Genomic DNA, 23116 nt, shown 5'->3' with positions numbered 1-23116 from the left:
GACAAAACAGACGGACGTCAGTTCGGCAAAAATCCTTCCCTTTGTTGAAATCTAAGTGAACGGACTCACCGGTAGACCAGGGGGTCCAGGGGGCCCGAGAGGACCTGATGACCCACCGATACCCTACGATGAGATGGAGGCAACCGTGAATTCATCAGCATTAGTCCAAATTGTCGACAATAGCCGTGACGTCATCACTCGGGTATTGAATTTTAAATTAGTTTCGGTCTGTGCCGATGATTTTGCCGTTGTCCCGGTCCATGATGTGGTTACCTCCCTGCTCGGTACTCTGTTAGAATAATCATGTATATACTGTATATTATCGCATAGCTCGGTTGACAGAGTTCGATTTCCGTTTCTGCCATCCTAGTCACTGCCGTTGTGTCCTTAGGCAAGGCACTTTACCCACATGCTCCCAGTGCAACCACACTGGTTTAAATGTAACTTAGATATTGGGTTTCACTATGTAAAGGGCTTGGAGTCACTAGAGAAAAAGAGCTATATAAATATAATTCACTTCACAACTTTAGTATGCTTAAAGTCAGTTGCTATAGTTATTAGCTATTGTGCTTAAGGTGTACTTTTTCTATCTGTGCAAGGACAAAAACTTCTTGTCTGAGGGGTGGCCTCAAGCGCAGATGTTATATTTGAGCCACTCTTCCCTGACTCGTGAACAAGACTCTTAGGAACTTGAACTCCTCCACTTGGGGCAGGGTCTCCTCCCCAACCCGGAGATGGCACTACACCCTTTCCCGGGCGAGAACCATGGACTCAGACTTGGAGGTGCTGATTCTCATCCCAGTCGCTTCCCCGAACTCCTCCCATGTCCGAGTTTTTGCCTCTGCGACCGCTGAAGCCACACACTAGCCGGTTTTTAATCATATATTCATCAAATGACATATTATTGTGACGTACTAAAATACGAGATTTTTAATAGAATTGTTTTGTGCAAAATACTCAAAGTACAGTAGGCACTAAAAAAAGGCTCCACTTGGAGGATTAATGGTAAACACCTTTTCTTTTTTACAATGTTTATGTTATTAAAATATCAGTTATTGAATTGACCAATATTGGTTGGACATTTGAGAGAAAACTGGACATAAACTACTTACATTGTCGCCCTTGCCACCGGGTGAACCTTGGGGTCCGGGCAAACCTCGGTCTCCCTTCTCGCCTTGCTCACCGGGTGGTCCGATCAAACCGATCAGACCCGGATGTCCCTGGAAAAAGAAAACGTGCACAGTTTCAGTAGGATCCCAGCTATGTGCAGTTTCACAAGACACTGCAAGCTAATCCATGCTAACAAGCTATTTAGGCTAGCTGTATGTAAATATTGCATCATCATGCCTCATTAGTAGGAATATTTCAGCTCATTTAATTTCCTTTACTTATGTGCAATTTAGTATATTTTTCCATGTTTCACGACACATTATCTGTATATAACATTGGCTGCATTTCTGATAGTTGTTTGTGCGCCATGTTGTTCCAGACCACAGCAAACGTTGAATAAATCCATTAGAAGAAGACAGCCTGGCGTTTCTTTTAAGTTGGACACACTTGGTCATTTCCAGGAGTTATCTCGCCCTCTGAGAAGCTTTACTAATGTTTTCCAGTGTTGTAAAAATGTGTAGAATCAATATTACATTTCAACATTTCAACAAGATTTAAGTCAGCCTGCAACACATTTTGATAGTAGGCTAATGTAGCTAATATTGACACATCATGTGTTGCCTTCATTATAACACTTATATAAATATTTTAATGTCATTTTGATAGTAGGCTAATATAGACACTTACATCATGTGTTGTCTTCATTACAACACTAATATAAGACAAAGTAATTTTGATAGTAGGCTCATATAACTAATATAGACACGTAACGTGTTGCCGTCATTTTAACACTTATATAAGACTTTTAAAGTCATTTTGATAGTAGGCTAATATAGACACTTATATCATGTGTTGCCTTCATTATAACACTTATATAACACTTTTAAATTAATTTTGATATTAGGCTAATATAGACACTTACATCATGTGTTGCCTTCATTATAACACTCATATAAAGCTTTTAAAGTCATTTTGATAGTAGGCTAATATGGCTAATATAGACACTTCCACAAGTGTTGCCTTCATTATAACACTCATATAAGACTTTTAAAGTCATTTTTATCGTAGGCTAATATAGACACTTTCATCATGTGTTGCCCTCATTATAACACTTACAAAAGACTTTTCGAGTCATTTTGACAGTAGGCTAATATAGACACTTACATCATGTGTTGCCTTCATCATAACACTTAGATAAGACTTTTAAAGTAATTTTGATAGTAGGCTAATATAGCTAATATGGACACTTGCATCATGTGTTGCCTTCATTACAACATTTATATAATACTTTTAAAGTTATTTTGATCGTAGGCTAATATAGACACTTACATCATGTGTTGCCCTCATTATAACACTTATATAAGACTTTTCGAGTCATTTTGACAGTAGGCTAATATAGACACTTACATCATGTGTTGCCTTCATTATAACACTTATATACGTCTTTACATTTTTTGCGGCTCCAACATTTTGGGTTGCTTACCTCCGAGCGAGACGGACACGTATTTGTTGTCCCAACCGTGGGAAGGAAGAAAGTGCGTGTGAAGGAAAATGTATCATTGATAAATCATCGAAAACATGACCGAGGTGTGCGTGCAGACAACTCGGCAAAGCGGTGCCACAACCGGAAGCAGAATTAGTCGAAAAAGGTTAAAAAAAAAAAACAGCAGCCAAAGGCGGTAAAGTAATTAGTAAACAACGCACATTTATCCATTAAAATATGGAGAAGTTGCTGATGGTGTCGTGAGAATGCCTGTATTTTGTATATATGTATATATATATATATATATATATGTATATATATATATATATATATGTATATATATATATATATATATACACATGCATATATACAGTACATATCTTTGAATTTGTTACTTTCTGTGCCGATGATTTTGCCGTTGTATCGGTCCATGATGTGGTTATTTACAGTTGTGCTCATACCCTGGGGGAATTTATGATTTCTTGGCCATTCTTCAGAGAATATGAATGATAACACAAAAACCTTTCTTCCACTCATGCTTAGTGGTTGTGTAAAGCTATTTATCGACAAACAACTGTGTTTACTCTTTTTAAATCAAAATGACAAAAGATTCAGTAAAATTGTTTGAGATCCAAAGACAAATCCACAAATAACTTCAGCTGAAATAGAGGACTCTCTGAAAAAATGTGGCGTGGCTGTTTCAAGATGCACAATAAGGAGGTAGTTGAAGAAAAAATGGGCTGCATGGTCGAGTCGCCAGAAGAAAGCAATTTCTGCGCAAATGTCCGAAAGTATCCAACTTACATTACGCCAAACAGCACAGAGACAAGCCTCAAAACTCCTTAGAGTTTAGAGCAGGGGTGTCCAAAGTTTTTCCACTGGGGGCCGTAAATTGAAAAACTAAAGCATGCGGGGGCCATTTTCATATTTTTCATGTTCAAACCATAAGAATATATATGGATTATTTTTTTTTTACCTTTAGGGGTCCCGTGAACCATAGAGGGTCTCTTTTTGTCAAAGATAACTTTGTTTTTATAGTAAAACTGAAATATGCAGTATTTATTAATTAAAACCATAAAAGACCAATAATGCAGGGCACCATTGATTTTAATTCACTATTATTTTTGGGATTAAACACAGTGTAAAGATAAATAAAAACACACTAAATATCTATGGGATCCAAACTGTGCCCCACTCATAAAGTGATACATTTTTATTATATATATATTTTTTAACTTTCAACACTTAAGTCACGAGATCAACTACAGATTTTTCTGTTGATTTTACATTTAAACTATTATTTTGTTTTATTTCATGGTCTTTTGTAAATAACACTTTGATGTTTTTATATGGCAACCACACAATATATGCAATATTTTTTTGTACACAAAACATTTTAAAGTAAAGTTTTTGAAGTAATTGGAGACTTGAAAATAATTGATTATAACATTGATTTTTTTTGTTTGAGCAATGGAAAAACAATTTAAAAAAATAACAGACGGCATGACAGCTTTGTGTCAACATTGCAATTTTTTCTTGTTAGATTTCACCTCATTCTAATTTTTTTAAATGTTTTTTTTTTAATTTGTGAAATAGCATTTCCAGAATGTGCAATTAGCTGCGGGCCGCAAATAGCCACCGGGCTGCACTTTGGACACCCCTGGTTTAGAGTGATGTTTTTTTTCTGGCGACTCGACCATGCAGCCCATTTTTTTTCCAAGTGAATATAAATGATAACACTTTTTGCGTTATTCATATTCTCTGAAGAATGGCCAACGGATCATCAATTCTCCCAGGGTATGTCAACTTATGAGCACAACTGTATTATTACTTAAAGGGGAACATTATCACAATTTCAAAAGGGTTAAAAACAATAAAAATCAGTTCCCAGTGGCATTTTGTATTTTTTTTAAGTTTTTTTCAAAATGTTACCGGTCTTCCGAATATCCCTAAAAAGAGCTTTAAAGTGCTTGATTTTCGCTATTTGCGATGCCACTATCCATTTCCCTGTGACGTCACACAGTGCTGCCAATGTAAACAAACAATGGGAATACCACAGCAAGATATAGCGACATTAGCTCGGATTCAAACTCGGATTTCAGCGACTTAAGCGATTCAACAGATTACGCATGTATTGAAACGGATGGTTGGAGTATGAAAGTATTGAAGAAGAAACTGAAGCTATTGAGCGAATAGCTATTGACGCTATTCATAGCCATAGCATGGCCGAATAGCTGCCTTAGCATCGCCGGTAAAATGTGCGGACTAAACGATCAGGACTTTCGCATCTCGTGACACTGGAGCAACTTAAATCCGTCGATTGGTAAGTGTTTGTTTCGCATTAAATGTGAGTGGAAGGAAACGTAATATAGTTGCAAATGCATCTACAGGTTATCCATACATCTCTGTGCCATGTCTGCTTTAGCACCGCCGGTAAATAGCATGTTAGCGTCGATTAGCGTAGCATGTTAGCATCGATTAGCTGGCAGTCAACATCAACAAAACTCCCCTTTGTGATTTCGTTGACTTTATCGTTACAAATGCATCTGCAGGTTATCCATACATCTCTGTGCCATGTCTGCTTTCGCACCGACGGTAAATAGCATGTTAGCGTCGATTAGCATAGCATGTTAGCATCGATTAACTGGCAGTCACGCCGCGACCAAATATGTCTGATTAGCAAATAAGTCAACATCAACAAAACTCACCTTTGTGATTTCGTTAGATTTATCGTTGCAAATGCATCTGCAGGTTATCCATGCATCTCTGTGCCATGTCTGCTTTAGCACCGCCGGTAAATAGCATGTTAGCGTCGATTAGCATAGCATGTTAGCATCGATTAACTGGCAGTCACGCCGCAACCAAATATGTCTGATTATGGGCTGGGGACATCTCTGCGCTGCTGATCCGCCTCCGCTTGGGATGGTTTCCTGCTGGCTCCGCTGTGAACGGGACTCTCGCGACTGTGTTGGATCCATTATGGATTGAACTTTCACAGTATCATGTTAGACCCGCTCGACAGCCATTGCTTTCCTCCTCTCCAAGGTTCTCATAGTCATTATTGTCACCGACGTCCCACTGGGTGTGAGTTTTCCTTGCCCTTATGTGGGCCTACCGAGGATGTCGTAGTGGATTGTGCAGCCCTTTGAGACACTAGTGATTTAGGGCTATATAAGTAAACATTGATTGATTGATTGATTGATTGATTAGCACATAAGTCATCATCAATAAAACTCACCTTTGTGATTTCGTTGAATTTATCACTGCCAATGCATCCGCAGGTTATCCATACTTCTCTGTGCCATGTCTGTCATCGCCGGTAAAATGTGGAGCCACTTTGGTACATTCAATGGGGGTCTGGCGGCAGACACTTTGGCATCTTCGGGCCGGTGGTGCAACTTGAATCCCTCCCTGTTAGTGTTGTTACACCCTCCGACAACACACCGACGAGGCATGATGTCTCCAAGGTTCCAAAAAATAGTCGAAAAAACGGAAAATAACAGAGCTGAGACCCAAAGTTTACAATGGGTTGAAAATGAAAATGGCGGCTGTGTTACCTCGGCGACGTCACATTCTGACGTCATCGCCTCCAGCGAGATAAACAGAAAGGCGTTTAATTCGCCAAAATTCACCCATTTAGAGTTCGGAAATCGGTTAATAAAATACACGGTCTTTTTTCTACACCATCAAGGTATATATTGACGCTTACATAGGTCTGCTGATAATGTTCCCCTTTGAAGATTTTATTCTATTGACAGTATTATTTAGAGAAGTGTGTTTTTCTTGTCCAAAAACATGTCACACGTTAAATTATAGTGTTTTTTTTGAGGGCCCAGACCGGAATAATGGCAATTCAACACCCTTCAAGATTGATTCCAGACGCGAGTATTTGGAGTTATGCGAGCCATTAAACTCCAGGCACCACTAAACTTGTTGTTATCCGCCAGCTTTGACTGCGTGTCACAACATATACAACAGGTCGTTACTTCACCCGCAAATCTGACGAGAGACTAGATTAGAGCGATACGTCACAATTCTTTTCAGGCTCCACACAAATAAATAACGCTGTCTGTACCAATGCAACTCATTGTTTAACATTCACAAAAATAACAAGAATAACTTTTGCTCACCTTCTCACCCTTGGAGCCCGGGTCACCTTTCAGGCCGGGAAGTCCTGGAGGACCCTGGGTAAAAGTGGCAATGACGAGTTAAAAAAAAAACGGGACTGGAATGGAATCAAAACAACAAAAAAGCAGACTGAAAAGTAAGAAGTTAAAGTCCAACATTGCTTCTTAGTAGTAGGGTTGTCCCCATACTGATATTTTGGTACCAAGGTGCACTTTTCTAAACAAAGGGGACCACAAAAAATGGCTTTACATTAACTAAAAATCTTAGAATACATGAAACATATGTTTATTATTGTAATTTAGTCCTTAAATAAAATAGTCAACATACCGTAGAACTTTAGTAGTAAGTAAACAAACAAAGGCTCCTACTTAGTCTGTTGACGTACGCAGTAACATATTGTGTCATTTATACACCTATTATTTTGTCAACATTACAAAGGACAAACTGTAAAAAATGATTATTAATCCACTTGTTCATGTACTGTTATTTTCTGTCAGAATAATTGTATGTAAGTTATCACAAAAGCTGTCTTTGATCCTACCAAAAAGAAGGCTGGTAAAACTACCGTGTAGGATGGGGAGCAACATGAAGGTGTTCTGTTTCTTCGATGTAGAAATCTACAAGGCGAAGGGGAAGCAGGGCCTTGACTTGGCTGTTTAAAACCATTTCTTTGAAGCGTTTTGTAATCAAACTTAACGGGTGTTTATGACCCCCGTCCCTTGGAAAACAGCTTTTTCCATTTAATCAGGGAAAGTCCAAATAAAAGAAGGAGGCGTGGAATCTTTAGTCAGAGCGTGGTGACACTGTACAAGGGCAGACATGTTTCTCGTCATTGAGCCAAATCGAATTCTGTCTCCGTTTGATTCCTTGCTTCTTGTCTTGTTTAATAGATGTCATCAGTGTTTGAACCCGGCATTTTCTGTTTCAGCATGTTTCACCTACACTTTTGTTAAAATGTAATAATCACTTGTTTCTCGTCATTGAGCCAAATTGAATTCTGTCTCCGTTTGATTCCTTGCTTCTTGTCTTGTTTAATAGATGTCATCAGTGTTTGACCCCGACAATTTCTGTTTCAGCATTTTCCACCTACACTTTTGTTAAAATGTAATAATCACTTGTTTCTCGTCATTGAGAAAAATTTAATCCTGTCTCCGTTTGATTCCTTGCTTCTTGTCTTGTTTAATAAGTGCCATCAGTGTTTGAACCCGACATTTTCTGTTTCAGCATGTTCCACCTACACTTTTGTTAAAATGTAATAATCAATTGTTTCTCGTCATTGAGCCAAATTGAATTCTGTCTCCGTTTGATTCCTTGCTTCTTGTCTTGTTTAATAGATGTCATCAGTGTTTGACCCCGACAATTTCTGTTTCAGCATTTTCCACCTACACTTTTGTTAAAATGTAATAATCACTTGTTTCTCGTCATTGAGACAAATTTAATCCTGTCTCCGTTTGATTCCTTGCTTCTTGTCTTGTTTAATAAGTGCCATCAGTGTTTGAACCCGACATTTTCTGTTTCAGCATGTTCCACCTACACTTTTGTTAAAATGTAATAATCACTTGTTTCTCGTCATTGAGACAAATTTAATCCTGTCTCCGTTTGATTCCTTGCTTCTTGTCTTGTTTAATAAGTGCCATCAGTGTTTGAACCCGACATTTTCTGTTTCAGCATGTTCCACCTACACTTTTGTTAAAATGTAATAATCAATTGTTTCTCGTCATTGAGCCAAATTGAATTCTGTCTCCGTTTGATTCCGTGCTTCTTGTCTTGTTTAATAGATGTCATCAGTGTTTGAACCCGACATTTTTCTGTTTCAGCATGTTCCACCTACACTTTTGTTAAAATGTAATAATCACTTGTTTCTCGTCATTGAGCCAAATTTAATTCTGTCTCCGTTTGATTCCTTGCTTCCTGTCTTGTTTAATAGATGTCATCAGTGTTTAAACCCGACATTTTCTGTTTCAGCATGTTAAAACCTACACTTTTGTTAAAATGTAATAATCACTTGTTTCTCGTCATTGAGACAAATTTAATTCTGTCTCTGTTTGAGTCCTTGCTTCTTGTCTTGTTTAATAGATGTCATCAGTGTTTGAACCCGACATTTTCTGTTTCAGCATGTTAAAACCTACACTTTTGTTAAAATGTAATAATCACTTGTTTCTCGTCATTGAGACAAATTTAATTCTGTCTCTGTTTGATTCCTTGCTTCTTGTCTTGTTTAATAGATGTGATCAGTGTTTGAACCTGACATTTTTCTGTTTCAGCATGTTCCACCTACACTTTTGTTAAAATGTAATAATCACTTGTTTCTCGTCATTGAGCCAAATTTAATTCTGTCTCCGTTTGAGTCCTTGATTCTTGTCTTGTTTAATAGATGTCATCAGTGTTTGAACCCGACATTTTCTGTTTCAGCATGTTCCACCTACACTTTTGTTAAAATGTAATAATCACTTGTTTCTCGTCATTGAGCCAAATTTAAATTTGTCTCCGTTTGATTCCTTGCTTCCTGTCTTGTTTAATAGATGTCATCAGTGTTTGAACCCGACATTTTTCTGTTTCAGCATGTTCTACCTACACTTTTGTTAAAATGTAATAATCACTTGTTTCTCGTCACTGAGCCAAATTTAATTCTGTCTCCGTTTGAGTCCTTGCTTCTTGTCTTGTTTAATAGATGTCATCAGTGTTTGAACCCGACATTTTCTGTTTCAGCATGTTCCACCTACACTTTTGTTAAAATGTAATAATCACTTCTTCATCTTGTTTGATACTTCACGTTAGTTTTGGATGATACCGCACATTTGGGTATCGATCCGATACCAAGTCGTTACTGCATCATACATTGGTTATATTCAAAGTCCTCATGTGTCCAGGGACGTATTTATTGAGTTTATAAACATACTATACATTTTAAAAATGTTGACGATAAAAATTATCAATGTGTCAACGTGATACAGTCTTGTACTTGGTATCATTACAGTGGATGTCAGGTGTAGTCCGCCCATGGCATTTGTTTACACATACAAAAGTACCACAAATTGGTACAATTGAGTACTGGTATCTGCACTACATTGATTCAGATGTGAAGGGTACCCATCCGTAGTAGGACCGATACATGACACAACTGATAAATCCCGACATCTTTAACTGTAACTTGAAGGCATCTTTTAGAAAGTAAGGCTTACGAACCATGGGACCAGGCGGACCGTCTTGTCCTGCAGAGCCGGGCAGTCCTTGTTCACCCTGTGAAATAAATTCATAACATGACAAAATGTTCTCTTCCCCAATACCAACACACTTTTGAACGAAAGAGTTGATAATCAACGTGTCTTTTATCCATTTTTGCATCCGCAGCTCAACCTTCCATAGCTGATATTTAGTTTTTCCTTAGACCGCAACTAGAGATGTCCGATAATATCGGACTGCCTATATTTTCGGCCGATGAATGCTTTAAAATGTGATATCGGAAATTATCGGTATCGGTTTCAAAAAGTAAAATGTATGACTTTTTAAAACGCCGCTGTACGGGATTGGTACACGGCCGTAGGGCCAATTAACCTTAAAGGCACTGCCACATAATATCTACCGTTTTTTACACACACACACACAAGTGAATGCAAGGCATACTTGGTCGACAGCCATACAGGTCACACTGAGGGTGGCCGTATAAAAAACTTTAACACTGTTACAAGTATGCGCCACACTGTGAACCCACATCAAACAAGACTGACAAGCACATTTCGGGAGAACATCCGCATCGTAACACAACATAAACGCGACAGGACAAATACCCAGAACCCTTTGCAGCACTAATTCTTCCGGGACCCTACAATATACACCCCCCACTATCCCCTACCCCCGCCCACCTCAACTTCCTCATGCTCTCTCAGGGAACATGTCCCCAATTCCAAGCTGCTGTTTTGAGGCATGTTAAAAAAAATTATGTACTTTGTGACTTCAATAATAAATCTGGCAGTGCCATGTTGGCATTTTATTTTCCATAACTTGAGTTGATTTATGTTTGGAAAACTTTGTTACATCGTTTAATGCATCCAGCAGGGCATCACAACAAATTTAGGCATAATATTGTTGTTAGAATAATCATAATAATCAACTTCAGTATGCTTAAAGTCTGTTGCTATAGTTATTAGCTATTGTGCTCGAGCTGCATGTTTTCTATCTGTGCAAGGACAAAAACTTATTGTCTGAGGGATAGAATAGAATAGAATGGACATTATTGTCATTATATTTGCATACAACGAAATTAAGGACTCCAACGTAAGGTGCGGTAGTGGGAACAAATATGGGGTAAAAATAAATAACACAAGAGGTAATAAAGTAAAAACTAACAATTGAAATAAACAGACTACTGTCCAATAAAAATAATAAGCAATCCTGTACAATATTATCGTTGTTTTAGCCCGCTAACAGCCAAAGACTTCAAGCACCTCAACAAAGATAAGATGACAGCGCGCAGACGAAGCAGAAACAAGGAAATCACAAGGCCCCAGCACATTCCGTCACATATTGTGCGTACTGGACCTGCTTTGCATAATACATGTGACCACTCCTTTTAGAGGCGGCCTCAGCGATGTTGACTATGGAGCTCCTGAATAAATAGAGCGACGCGAGACTGTGACTAAGTGTGCAGCTCCATGCGTTCTCCTCATGAGCGAAATTGAACTCTGTCTCTGCATGGTTCCTTGCTTCTTGTCTGTTTAATAGATGTCATCAGTGTTTGAACCTGACAAATGTGTTACTTCCACGACTGTATACATCGGTATCGGTTGATATCGGAATCGGTAATTAAAAATTGGACAATATCGGATATTGGCAAAAAAGCCATTATCGGACACCCCTAACCGCAACCAATTTTTTGGTCAATCGATTTCCAATTCCAGTAAAAGGAATACAAAGTTCTGTATGTTGGTGTTCGGACTTACAACTGGGCCGGGGATTCCACGTAGACCCTCCGGACCAGGCTTTCCGGCAGGTCCCTGAGGCCCGACGGGTCCCGTTTTACCAGCCGGACCCTCAGACCCAGCTTCACCCTGCAAATGGAGAAAAATAGCTGCAAATCTGTACTGGGCGGTGAAAAACACTACTAATAAATTTTTTGTTATACCTTAGCGCCCTTTTCTCCCTGTCGGCCCTCAGCACCGGCAGCTCCCGGAGGTCCCTGGGAAGGACGACAGGATTGGGTTTTTAAAAAAAATCCTTTTCAAATCATGTGACGCAACCAGACAGGTGGTGAATGTTACCTTGTTTTTGACCTTTCAAAAACATTTTGTATTAGGCATGACTGGCATAGGATCGTGAATTCTCCCCAGCAAGCACTGTTGAACACCACTGACCTTTCGAAAGGAGTCCAACCAAGACAGGAACGACCAGACAATTGAAAGCGTTAAGAGGATCCGGCGTTCTCCAACGCCACTTTAGTGGTGTCGAGACGCAGCATTGAAAAGCACGGCCGTCTTTTTAGAATTTTTTTTCCCCTTCAACTCGTTTTTTTTTTTACCAAACTGCACTCCGTCCGAGTGGTCCGCCAAAGCTGGAGTGCTTATCGATCGGTAGGCGGAATTGAAGCCCCCTCCTGCCATTCTTGCCTCCAAGCTTTAATCTGCTTGTGGTCTGTTCACTTGGAAACTGGTCAGCTTCTTCATGAGCAGAAAAAAAAAAAAAAATATATATATATATATATTGTTGTGCTCATAAGGGAGAATTTATGATTTCCTGGCCATTCTTCAGAGAATGTGAATGATAACACAAAAACCTCCCTTCCACTCATGCTTAATGGTTATGTGAAGCTATTTATCGGCAAACAACCGTGTTTACTCTTTTTAAATCAAAACTACAAAAGATTCAGTTAGACCCGCAAAGATTTCAAGCCACAACTGCCGGGAAAATTGTTCGAGATGCAAAGAAAAATCCACAAATAACTTCTCTAGAAAATTGTGGCGTGGCTGTTTCAAGATGCACAATAATAAGGTGCTTGAAGAAAAGAATGGGCTGCATGGTCGAGTCGCCAGAAGAAAGCAATTTCTGCGCAAATGTCACAAAGTATCCCACTTACATTACGCCAAACAGTACAGAGACAAACCTGAAAACTTCTGGAACTGAGTGATTTAGAGTGATGGCTTTCTTCTGGCGACTCGACCATGCAGCCCATTTTTCTTCCAATCCAATCCAATCCACTTTATTTATATAGCACGTTTAAACAACAATAACGTTTCCAAAGTGCTGCACAGCCATGTTAAAAACAATTGTAAAAAAAATAAATAAATAAATAAAATAAAATAAAAAAAGTATATATATATATATTATGCTCCACCAATGACTGAATAAAAACAAAAAATAAATAAATATAATATGAATGACAACACAAAAGTGTTATCATTCATATTCCCTGAAGAATGGCCAATAAATCATAAATCCTCCCAGGGTATGTAAACTTATGAGCACAACTGTAGAAACTGTTTGGGTGGGTGTATCGTTACCATGGGACCGACTTTATAAGGGACTTTTAACTTCAAACAAACCAAAAACTGTATGTTTTTTGTTTTTTTTTCGTTTTCACAACTCTTTACATTGTAGATTGTCACTGAAGGCATCAAAACTATGAATGAACACATGCAGAGTTACAGTATGTACTTAACAAAAAAACTGAAAACATGTTTTATATTCTAGTTTCTTCAAAATAGCCACCCTTTGCTCTCTGATTACTGCTTTGCACAAACTTGGCATACTCTCCATGAGCTTCAAACACACCTGTGAAAAGAAAACCCTTTCAGGTGACCATTTATTGAAGCTCATCAAGAGAATGCCAAGAGTGTGCAGAGCAGTATATATATATACATATATACATACATATATATATATATATATAGAGAGAACAGTTTAAGTCTGTATTAGACATCAAGGATCGCTAACAAAGGTGGTTATGAGCCTTCCAGGATCTCCCTCATATTCCTCAATAATCCAAACAGCATAACAACAATCAAACAACCCTGTTTGTACATCGGTCTCGCCACTGTTGTCGGACAAGCAGCATGAAATCAATAATGTGTCACACTGGGTCCGTCTCCCACTCTCACATGGCTTCACGGGGATTTACAGCCCTTGGATCCATTTCTTGATAAGCAATTTTCCATTATAGAGAGGAAAAAAAAAAGGATTCCAGATATATATATATATATATATATATTACAATGCTCATATCCCAGCAGGCTTAGAAATGGCTTTCATTCTCCCCTAAAGTGAAGCCTTTTCTTCTTAAATCCCCAACTTTGTTATTTTTAATTAGAATGAATCTCCTGTGCTTAACTGCAAGCGTGACAAGACTGGGAGCAGAGCCAACACACTTCACTCTAGGTTAAAATGTCAAATTCTGATTTTTTCTTTGTCAAATTCTGGTCGTTCAAATTACGAAAATAAATGCGATGTCCTTAAATCGGCCCAAAAGATGGAATGAGTTGAATAAGCATTGCATTGCATTCATTTTAAAAGTGTAACAGTTTTAATTCTGCTTGTTAGTAGACAACACGAGTTCTTTGTGGCCACTGACCTTATATTAAGCTATGAATTCGCAGAATTTATTGATAAGACCCAATGCAAACAACCTTCCCTAGTCATGGTGCAAAAAAAAAAAATTTGACCAGCGCAAAATGTTACTAAAAAAACATCCTAATTCGAAATTACAAAGTATGATGGGAAAAATGCAAAACAGTCTCTACACTTATCCATGTTTGGCACATTTTAGCTGCTTGATGTTTCTTAATGATTACAAAACTATATATATATATATATTTATAAAATTGTGAATTATTGCGTGTAGAAAATGAATAAGGAAGTTTGACGCATTGACGATTGATGTTCTGTTCATTTATTTGCTCTGTATTTTGCAATTGTTTACTAGTTTGGCAAGTTTGGCTCAATGCAAACAACCTTCCCTAGTCATGGTGCAAAAAAAAAAAATCCAAACAGCACAAAATGGTCACTGCACTTTGTGGATATTATTAAAAAAAACGTCCATCCACCCAAAATAAACTCTAAATTACAAAGCACAATGGGAAAAATGCAAAACAGTCTCTACACTTATCCATGTTTGGCACATTTTAGCTGCTTGATATTTCTTAATGATTACAAAACTTTATATTTATATAAATTTATAAAATTGTGAATTATTGCGTGTAGAAAATGAATAAGGAAGTTTGACGCATTGACGATTGATGTTCTGTTCATTTATTTGCTCTGTATTTTGCAATTGTTTGCTAGTTTGGCAAGTTTGGCTCAATGCAAACAACCTTCCCTAGTCATGGTGCAAAAAAAAAAAATCCAAACAGCACAAAATGGTCACTGAACTTTGTGGATATCATTAAAAAAAAAAGTTCATTCACCCAAAATAAACTCTAAATTACAAAGCACAATAGGAAAAATGCAAAACAGTCTCTACACTTATCCATGTTTGGCACATTTTAGCTGCTTGATATTCCTTAATGATTACAAAACATTAAGGTGGTCCTTACGGAAGTAAACACGGTAAATGTTGAATTTTCACACACTCTTGATATCCAGTTTTATATATCCATCCATTTCCTACCGCTTATTCCCTTTCGGGGTCACGGGGGGCGCTGGCGCCTATCTCGTTTTATATATATATATATATATATATTAATAAAATGTTAAATTATTGCGTGTAGAAAATTAATAAGGAAGTTTGACGCATTGACGATTGATGTTCTGTTCATTTGTTTGCTCTGTATCTTGCAATTGTTTACTAGTTTGGTTCAATGCAAACAACCTTCCCTAGTCATGGTGCAAAAAAAAAATTCCAAACAGCACAAAATGGTCACTGAACTTTGTGGATATTATAAAAAAAGAAAACGGCCATTCACTTAAAATAAACTCTAAATTACAAAACACGATGGGAAAAATGCAAAACAGTCTCTACACTTATCCATGTTTGGCACATTTTAGATGCTTCATATTTCTTAATGATTACAAAACATTATGATGGTCCTTACGGAAGTAAACACAGTAAATGTTGAAATATATTAATACAATTGTGAATTATTGCGTGTAGAAAATTAAGAAGGAAGTTTGACGAATTGATTGATTTTCTGTTCATTTGTCTGCTATGTATCTTGCAATTGTTTACCAGTTTGACTACTTTCACTCAATGTAAACAACCTTCCTTAGTCATCACAAAATTTTCACTGAACTTTTTGGATATCATTGTTAAAAAAATGTCCAATCACCCAAAATAAATACTAAATTACAAAGAAAAACAGTCCCTACACTTATCCATGTTTGGCACATTTTAACTGCTTGATATTTCTTAATGATTACAAAACATTAAGGTTGTCATCACGGAAGTAAACACAGAAAATGTCGAATTTTCACATACTCTCAATTACGAAGGAAGTTTGATGCAATGACTATTGATTTTCTGTTCATTTGTCTGCTATGTATCTTGCAATTGTTTACCTGTTTGACTAGTTTCTCTCAATGTAAACAACCTTCCCTAGTCATCACAAAATGGTCACTGAACTTTTTGGATATTATTATTAAAAAAACGTCCAATCACCCAAAATAAATTCTGAATTACAAAGAAAAACAGTCTCTACACGTATCCATGTTTGGCACATTTTAGCTGCTTGATATTTCTTAATGATTACAAAACTATATATATATATATTTATAAAATTGTGAATTATTGCGTGTAGAAAATTAATAAGGAAGTTTGACGCATTGCCGATTGATGTTCTGTTCATGTATTTGCTCTGTATTTTGCAATTGTTTACTAGTTTGGCAAGTTTGGCTCAATGCAAATAACCTTCCCTAGTCATGGTGCAAAATAAAATATCCAAACAGCACAAAATGGTCACTGAACTTTGTGGATATAATTTAAAAAAAAAAGTTCATTCACCCAAAATAAACTCTAAATTACAAAGCACAATGGGAAAAATGCAAAACAGTCTCTACACTTATCCATGTTTGGCACATTTTAGCTGCTTGATATTTCTTAATGATTACAAAACTATATATATATATTTATAAAATTGTGAATTATTGCGTGTAGAAAATTAATAAGGAAGTTTGACGCATTGACGATTGATGTTCTGTTCATTTGTTTGCTCTGTATCTTGCAATTGTTTACCAGTTTGGTTCAATGCAAACAACCTTCCCTAGTCATGGTGCAAAAAAAAAAATCCAAACAGCACAAAATGGTCACTGAACTTTGTGGATATTATTAAAAAAAAAAGTCAATTCACCCAAAATAAACTCTAAATTACAAACCACGATGGGAAAAATGCAAAACAGTCTCTACACTTATCCATGTTTGGCACATTTTAGGTGGTTAATATTTCTTAATGATTACAAAACATTAAGGTGGTCCTTACGGAAGTAAACACAGTAAATGTTGAATTTTCACATACTCTTAATATCCAGTTTTATATATATATATATATATATATATATATATATATATATATTAATAAAATTGTGAATTATTGCGTGTAGAAAATGAATAAGGAAGTTTGACGCATTGACGATTGATGTTCTGTTCATTTATTTGCTCTGTATTTTGCAATTGTTTACTAGTCTGGCAAGTTTGGCTCAATGCAAATAACCTTCCCTAGTCATGGTGCAAAATAAAATATCCAAACAGCACAAAATGGTCACTGAACTTTGTGGATATTATTAAAAAAAACGTCCATTCACTTAAAATAAACTCTAAATTACAAAGCACAACGGGAAAAATGCAAAACAGTCTCTACACTTATCCATGTTTGGCACATTTTAGCTGCTTGATATTTCTTAATGATTACAAAACTATATATATATATTTATAAAATTGTGAATTATTGCGTGGAGAAAATTAATTAGGAAGTTTGACGCATTGACGATTGATGTTCTGTTCATTTGTTTGCTCTGTTTCTTGCAATTGTTTACTAGTTTGGTTCAATGCAAACAACCTTCCCTAGTCATGGTGCAAAAAAAAAAAAAAATCCAAACAGCACAAAATGGTCACTGAACTTTGTGGATATTATTTAAAAAAAACGCCCATTCACACAAAATAAACTCTAAATTACAAAGCACAATGGGAAAAATGCAAAACAGTCTCTACACTTATCCATGTTTGGCACATTTTATCTGCTTAATGTTTCTTAATGATTACAAAACATTAAGGTGGTCCTTACGGAAGTAAACACGGTAAATGTTGAATTTTCACACACTCTTGATATCCAGTTTTATATATATATATATATATATATATATATATATATATATATATATATATATATTAATAAAATTGTGAATTATTGCGTGTAGAAAATTAATAAGGAAGTTTGACGCATTGACGATTGATGTTCTGTTCATTTGTTTGCTCTGTATCTTGCAGTTGTTTACTAGTTTGGTTCAATGCAAACAACCTTCCCTAGTCATGGTGCAAAAAAAAAATCCAAACAGCACAAAATGGTCACTGAACTTTGTGGATATTATAAAAAAAGAAAACGGCCATTCACTTAAAATAAACTCTAAATTACAAAACACGATGGGAAAAATGCAAAACAGTCTCTACACTTATCCATGTTTGGCACATTTTAGCTGCTTCATATTTCTTAATGATTACAAAACATTATGGTGGTCCTCACGGAACACAGTAATCGTTAAATTTTCACATACTCTTAATATCCAGTTTTATATATATATACATACATATATATATATATATATATATATATATATATATATATATATATATATATATATATATATATATATATATTAATACAATTGTGAATTATTGCGTGTAAAAAATTAAGAAGGAAGTTTGACGAATTGATTGATTTTCTGTTCATTTGTCTGCTTTGTATCTTGCAATTGTTTACCAGTTTGACTACTTTCACTCAATGTAAACAACCTTCCCTAGTCATCACACAATTTTCACTGAACTTTTTGGATATCATTGTTAAAAAAATGTCCAATCACCCAAAATAAATTCAAAATTACAAAGAAAAACAGTCTCTACACTTATCCATGTTTGACACATTTTAGCTGCTTAATATTTCTTAATGATTACAAAACATTAAGGTGGTCCTTACGGAAGTAAACACAGTAAATGTCGAATTTTTCACATACTCTCAATTAAGAAGGAAGTATGACGCAATGACTATTGATTTTCTGTTTATTTGTCTGCTATGTATCTTGCAATTGTTTACTAGTTTGACTAGTTTCACTCAATGTAAACAACCTTCCCTAGTCATCACAAAATGGTCACTGAACTGTTTGGATATTATTATTAAAAAAAACGTCCAATCACCCAAAATATATTCTAAATTACAAAGAAAAACAGTCTCTACACTTATCCATGTTTGGCACATTTTAGCTGCTTGATATTTCTTAATGATTACAAAACATTAAGGTGGTCCTCACGGAAGTAAACACAGTAAATGTCGAATTTTCACATACTCTCAATTAAGAAGGAAATTTGACGCAATGACTATTGATTTTCTGTTCATTTGTCTGCTATGTATCTTGCAATTGTTTACCAGTTTGACTACTTTCACTCAATGTAAACAACCTTCCCTAGTCATCACAAAATGGTCACTGAACTTTTTGGATATTATTATTAAAAAAAACGTCCAATCACCCAAAATAAATACTAAATTACAAAGAAAAACAGTCTCTACACTTATCCATGTTTGGCACATTTTAGCTGCTTGATATTTCTTAATGATTACAAAACATTAAGGTGGTCTTTACGGAAGTAAACACAGAAAATGTTGAATTTTCACATACTCTTAATATCCACTTTTTTATACATATTTTATTACAATTGTGAATTATTGCGTGTAGAAAATTAAGAAGGAAGTTTGACGGATTGACTATTGATTTTCTGTTCATTTGTCTGCTATGTATCTTGCGATTGTTTACTAGTTTGACTAGTTTCACTCAATGTAAACAACCTTCCCTAGTCATCACAAAATGGTCACTGAACCTTTTGGATATTATTATTAAAAACAACGTCCAATCACCCAAAATAAATTCTAAATTACAAAGAAAAACAGTCTCTACACTTATCCATGTTTGGCACATTTTAGCTGCTTAATATTTCTTAATGATTACAAAACATTAAGGTGGTCCTCACGGAAGTAAACACAGTAAATGTTGAATTTTCACATACTCTTAATATCCAGTTTTTTATACATATATTATTACAATTGTGAATTATTGCGTGTAGAAAATTAAGAAGGAAGTTTGACGGATTGACTATTGATTTTCTGTTCATTTGTCTGCTATGTATCTTGCAATTGTTTACCAGTTTGACTACTTTCACTCAATGTAAACAACCTTCCCTAGTCATCACAAAATGGTCACTGAACTGTTTGGATATTATTATTAAAAAAAACGTCCAATCACCCAAAATAAATTCTAAATTACAAATAAAAACAGTCCCTACACTTATCCATGTTTGGCACATTTTAGCTGCTTGATATTTCTTAATGATTACAAAACATTAAGGTGGTCCTCACGGAGGTAAACACAGTAAATGTCGAATTTTCACATACTCTCAATTAAGAAGGAAGTTTGACGCAATGACTATTGATTTTCTGTTCGTTTCTCTGCTATGTATCTTGCAATTGTTTACTAGCTTGGCTAACAATTTTGACGCTTATATCTTTTTGACGAGGTATTGCTTGGATGAACGCGAACCGATCCTTCAGACTGCTGCAGACTTATCGGATACACATATGGGTCGGATTTGAAAAAAATCGCAATGGTACGGTTCGCATTGGCAAGAAAAAAATCCGTCAACAAGGCCTTACTGTACATACCTCCAAAAAAATATATGCTAACCTGGATTATTGCAATGGCAAAGAAGGTATGGATGGTTGTAACGGTCAAAGACTTACACGCTTGCCCGGGGGTCCAGGTGGACCGGCTTCACCTGACGGACCCGGAGGTCCCTGGAGATAAACACAGAAAATCCTTATTTTAAAACTGTAAGAAACATCAAAACTGTCCAAAAAAAAGCAAAGAAAAAGTCATGTTGTGCTACCATTGACTCTATAGCCAATAAAATATAACTTACCGGCTGACCAGCTTCACCATCTTCTCCCTTTTCTCCCGATTCTCCGTCTGTTCCCTGTAAAAAAAATAATATATCCATGGAAAATATCAGAAAAGGTGTTTTTATTTTCAAATATAAGCATTTTAATTGCTCAGTAAAAGTTCGAAATCCACATCAAATATGTGGTTAATGCTAGACTCACCGCGACACCTGGCTCTCCGGGAGGACCCGTGTCTCCGGGGAATCCGACGGGCCCCTTTAGGAAAGAAGCACACGAGATGCGTGAACTGACGAAACGGGGACCGGGTTGATTGTCTCCCAGGGAAGAAAACCTTGGAGCGAACTTACAGGGTTACCCTTCGGACCGTCATCTCCGGGGGGTCCTTTGGCGCCTGCGGGGCCGGAAGCACCAGGGGGTCCGGCTTCTCCCTTCTCTCCTCTCTCGCCTTTGGGTCCCTGTTACGGGGAGGGGGATGGAATGTTTTTAGGGGTCAGGTGTTCCGGTTTGTAACTCTAAGTCAAAAGTAAGGCTAAGATGACTAAAGAAAGTCAAACTAATTGCGCTCTGGAAAAACGTGGATTTAAAATACGCCCCGACGGGAGTTTAGGGTTAACATTTGGTTTTGGCATAAAAATATGAGCAAATAAATGGAGTGCATTCTGGTAAAACTTTTTGAAAATGTTTGGGTATGGCATCCGTGTCAAAATATTGGGTTTCTGAGACCACATTTTAATTATGCAAGCAGGTAATTTACTGAGATTAATCGTGATAAATCTGAATTCCAAAGTGTGATGACTACCCTTAAAAATACTGTTTGACAGCACTCTTTAGAATCCAGTGTAATTTACGCTGTTCAAAGAATATTAGTGAGTCGCTGTGTGAAAAAGAAATAATAATACTAACAAATGAAATTAGAAGTTAACTAATTTGGAACAAATTTTTAGAACTAATCTGGAAAAATTACACTAAACTGAAATTTGAAGAAGATTAATCACTGATGTATCACAATATAAATAGTGTCTGAGATCCTTCTACCAAAAATCTAATAATTTTGACTGAAAAATCAACGTGATTTCAATATTTTGTCGAGCTTACCATACAGAAACAGTTAAGTTGGCATGTTGTGTAATTCGTAAATAAAAACAGAATACAATAATTTGCTAATCCTTTTTGAACTTATATTAAATTGAATAGACTGCAAACACAAGATATTTAATGTTCCAACAGAGAACATTTTTTTTCTTTTTGCTAATAATAATTAACTTAAGATTTACTGGCAGCAACACATTGCAAAAAAGGGCATTTTTACCACTGTGTTACATGGCCTTTCCTTTAAACAACACTCAGTAAACGTTTGGGAACTGAGGAGAACAGTTTTGAAGGTTTTCAAGTGGAATTATTTCCCATTCTTGTAGAAGCATTTAAGTCTCACCTTAAAACTCATCTGTATACTCTAGCCTTTAAATAGACCTCCTTTTTAGACCAGTTGATCTGCCGCTTCTTTTCTTTTTTCTCCTATGTCCCCGCCTCCCTTGTGGAGGGGGTCCGGTCCGATGACCATGGATGAAGTACTGGCTGTCCTGAGTTGAGACCCAGGATGGACCGCTCGTCGGGACCCAGGATGGACCGCTCGCCTGTGTATCGGTTTGGGACATCTCTACGCTGCTGATCCGCCTCCGCTTGGGATGGTTTCCTGTGGACGGGACTCTCGCTGCTGTCTTGGATCCGCTTTGAACTGAACTCTCGCGGCTGTGTTGGAGCCACTATGGATTGAACTTTCACAGTATCATGTTGGACCCGCTCGACATCCATTGCTTTCGGTCCCCTATGGGGGGGGGTTGCCCACATCTGAGGTCCTCTCCAAGGCTTCTCATAGTCAGCATTGTCACCGGCGTCCCACTGGATGTGAATTCTCCCTGCCCACTGGGTGTGAGTTTTCCTTGCCCTTTTGTGGGTTCTTCCGAGGATGTCGTAGTCGTAATGATTTGTGCAGTCCTTTGAGACATTTGTGATTTGGGGCTATATAAATAAACATTGATTGATTGATTGATTGTTTGATGTACAGCTTAAACTGTTTAACAGTCCCGGGTCTCCGTTGTGGAGCTTGGGTCCAGCGAAGCTTTTAACTCACATTTACAGATGTAGCGACGAACTGTAGTACTGACAGTGATTTTCTGAAGTGTTCCTGAGCCCATGTGGCGATATCCTTTACACACTGATGTCGGTTTTTGATGCAGTACCGCCTGAGGGATCGAAGGTCTCGGGCATTCAATGTTGTTTTTCAGCCTTGCCGCTTAGGTGCAGTGATTTCTCCAGA

General features: G+C 36.8%; 1 protein-coding gene across 3 annotated transcripts in view; it reads right to left on the bottom strand.

Moving 5' to 3' along the window:
* Positions 1-23116, bottom strand: part of col11a1a (collagen, type XI, alpha 1a) — a 240558-nt gene that overhangs the window by 17417 nt on the left and 200025 nt on the right. For all 3 annotated transcript variants that reach the window (XM_061922326.1, XM_061922327.1, XM_061922328.1), the window contains 10 exons: positions 21147-21254; positions 21001-21054; positions 20820-20873; positions 20641-20694; positions 11844-11897; positions 11662-11769; positions 9908-9961; positions 6724-6777; positions 1113-1220; positions 70-123 (listed from right to left, as the gene is read on the bottom strand). In XM_061922326.1, the coding sequence (XP_061778310.1) occupies positions 70-123; positions 1113-1220; positions 6724-6777; positions 9908-9961; positions 11662-11769; positions 11844-11897; positions 20641-20694; positions 20820-20873; positions 21001-21054; positions 21147-21254 (702 nt within the window). The remainder of the gene's footprint in view (positions 1-69; positions 124-1112; positions 1221-6723; positions 6778-9907; positions 9962-11661; positions 11770-11843; positions 11898-20640; positions 20695-20819; positions 20874-21000; positions 21055-21146; positions 21255-23116) is intronic.

This window comes from Nerophis ophidion, linkage group LG15, assembly GCF_033978795.1.
Source record: "Nerophis ophidion isolate RoL-2023_Sa linkage group LG15, RoL_Noph_v1.0, whole genome shotgun sequence".
Taxonomy (NCBI): Eukaryota; Metazoa; Chordata; class Actinopteri; order Syngnathiformes; family Syngnathidae; genus Nerophis; species Nerophis ophidion.
The sequence above is the reverse complement of the archived record's forward strand: the minus strand, read 5'-3'. Positions and strand labels throughout refer to the sequence as shown.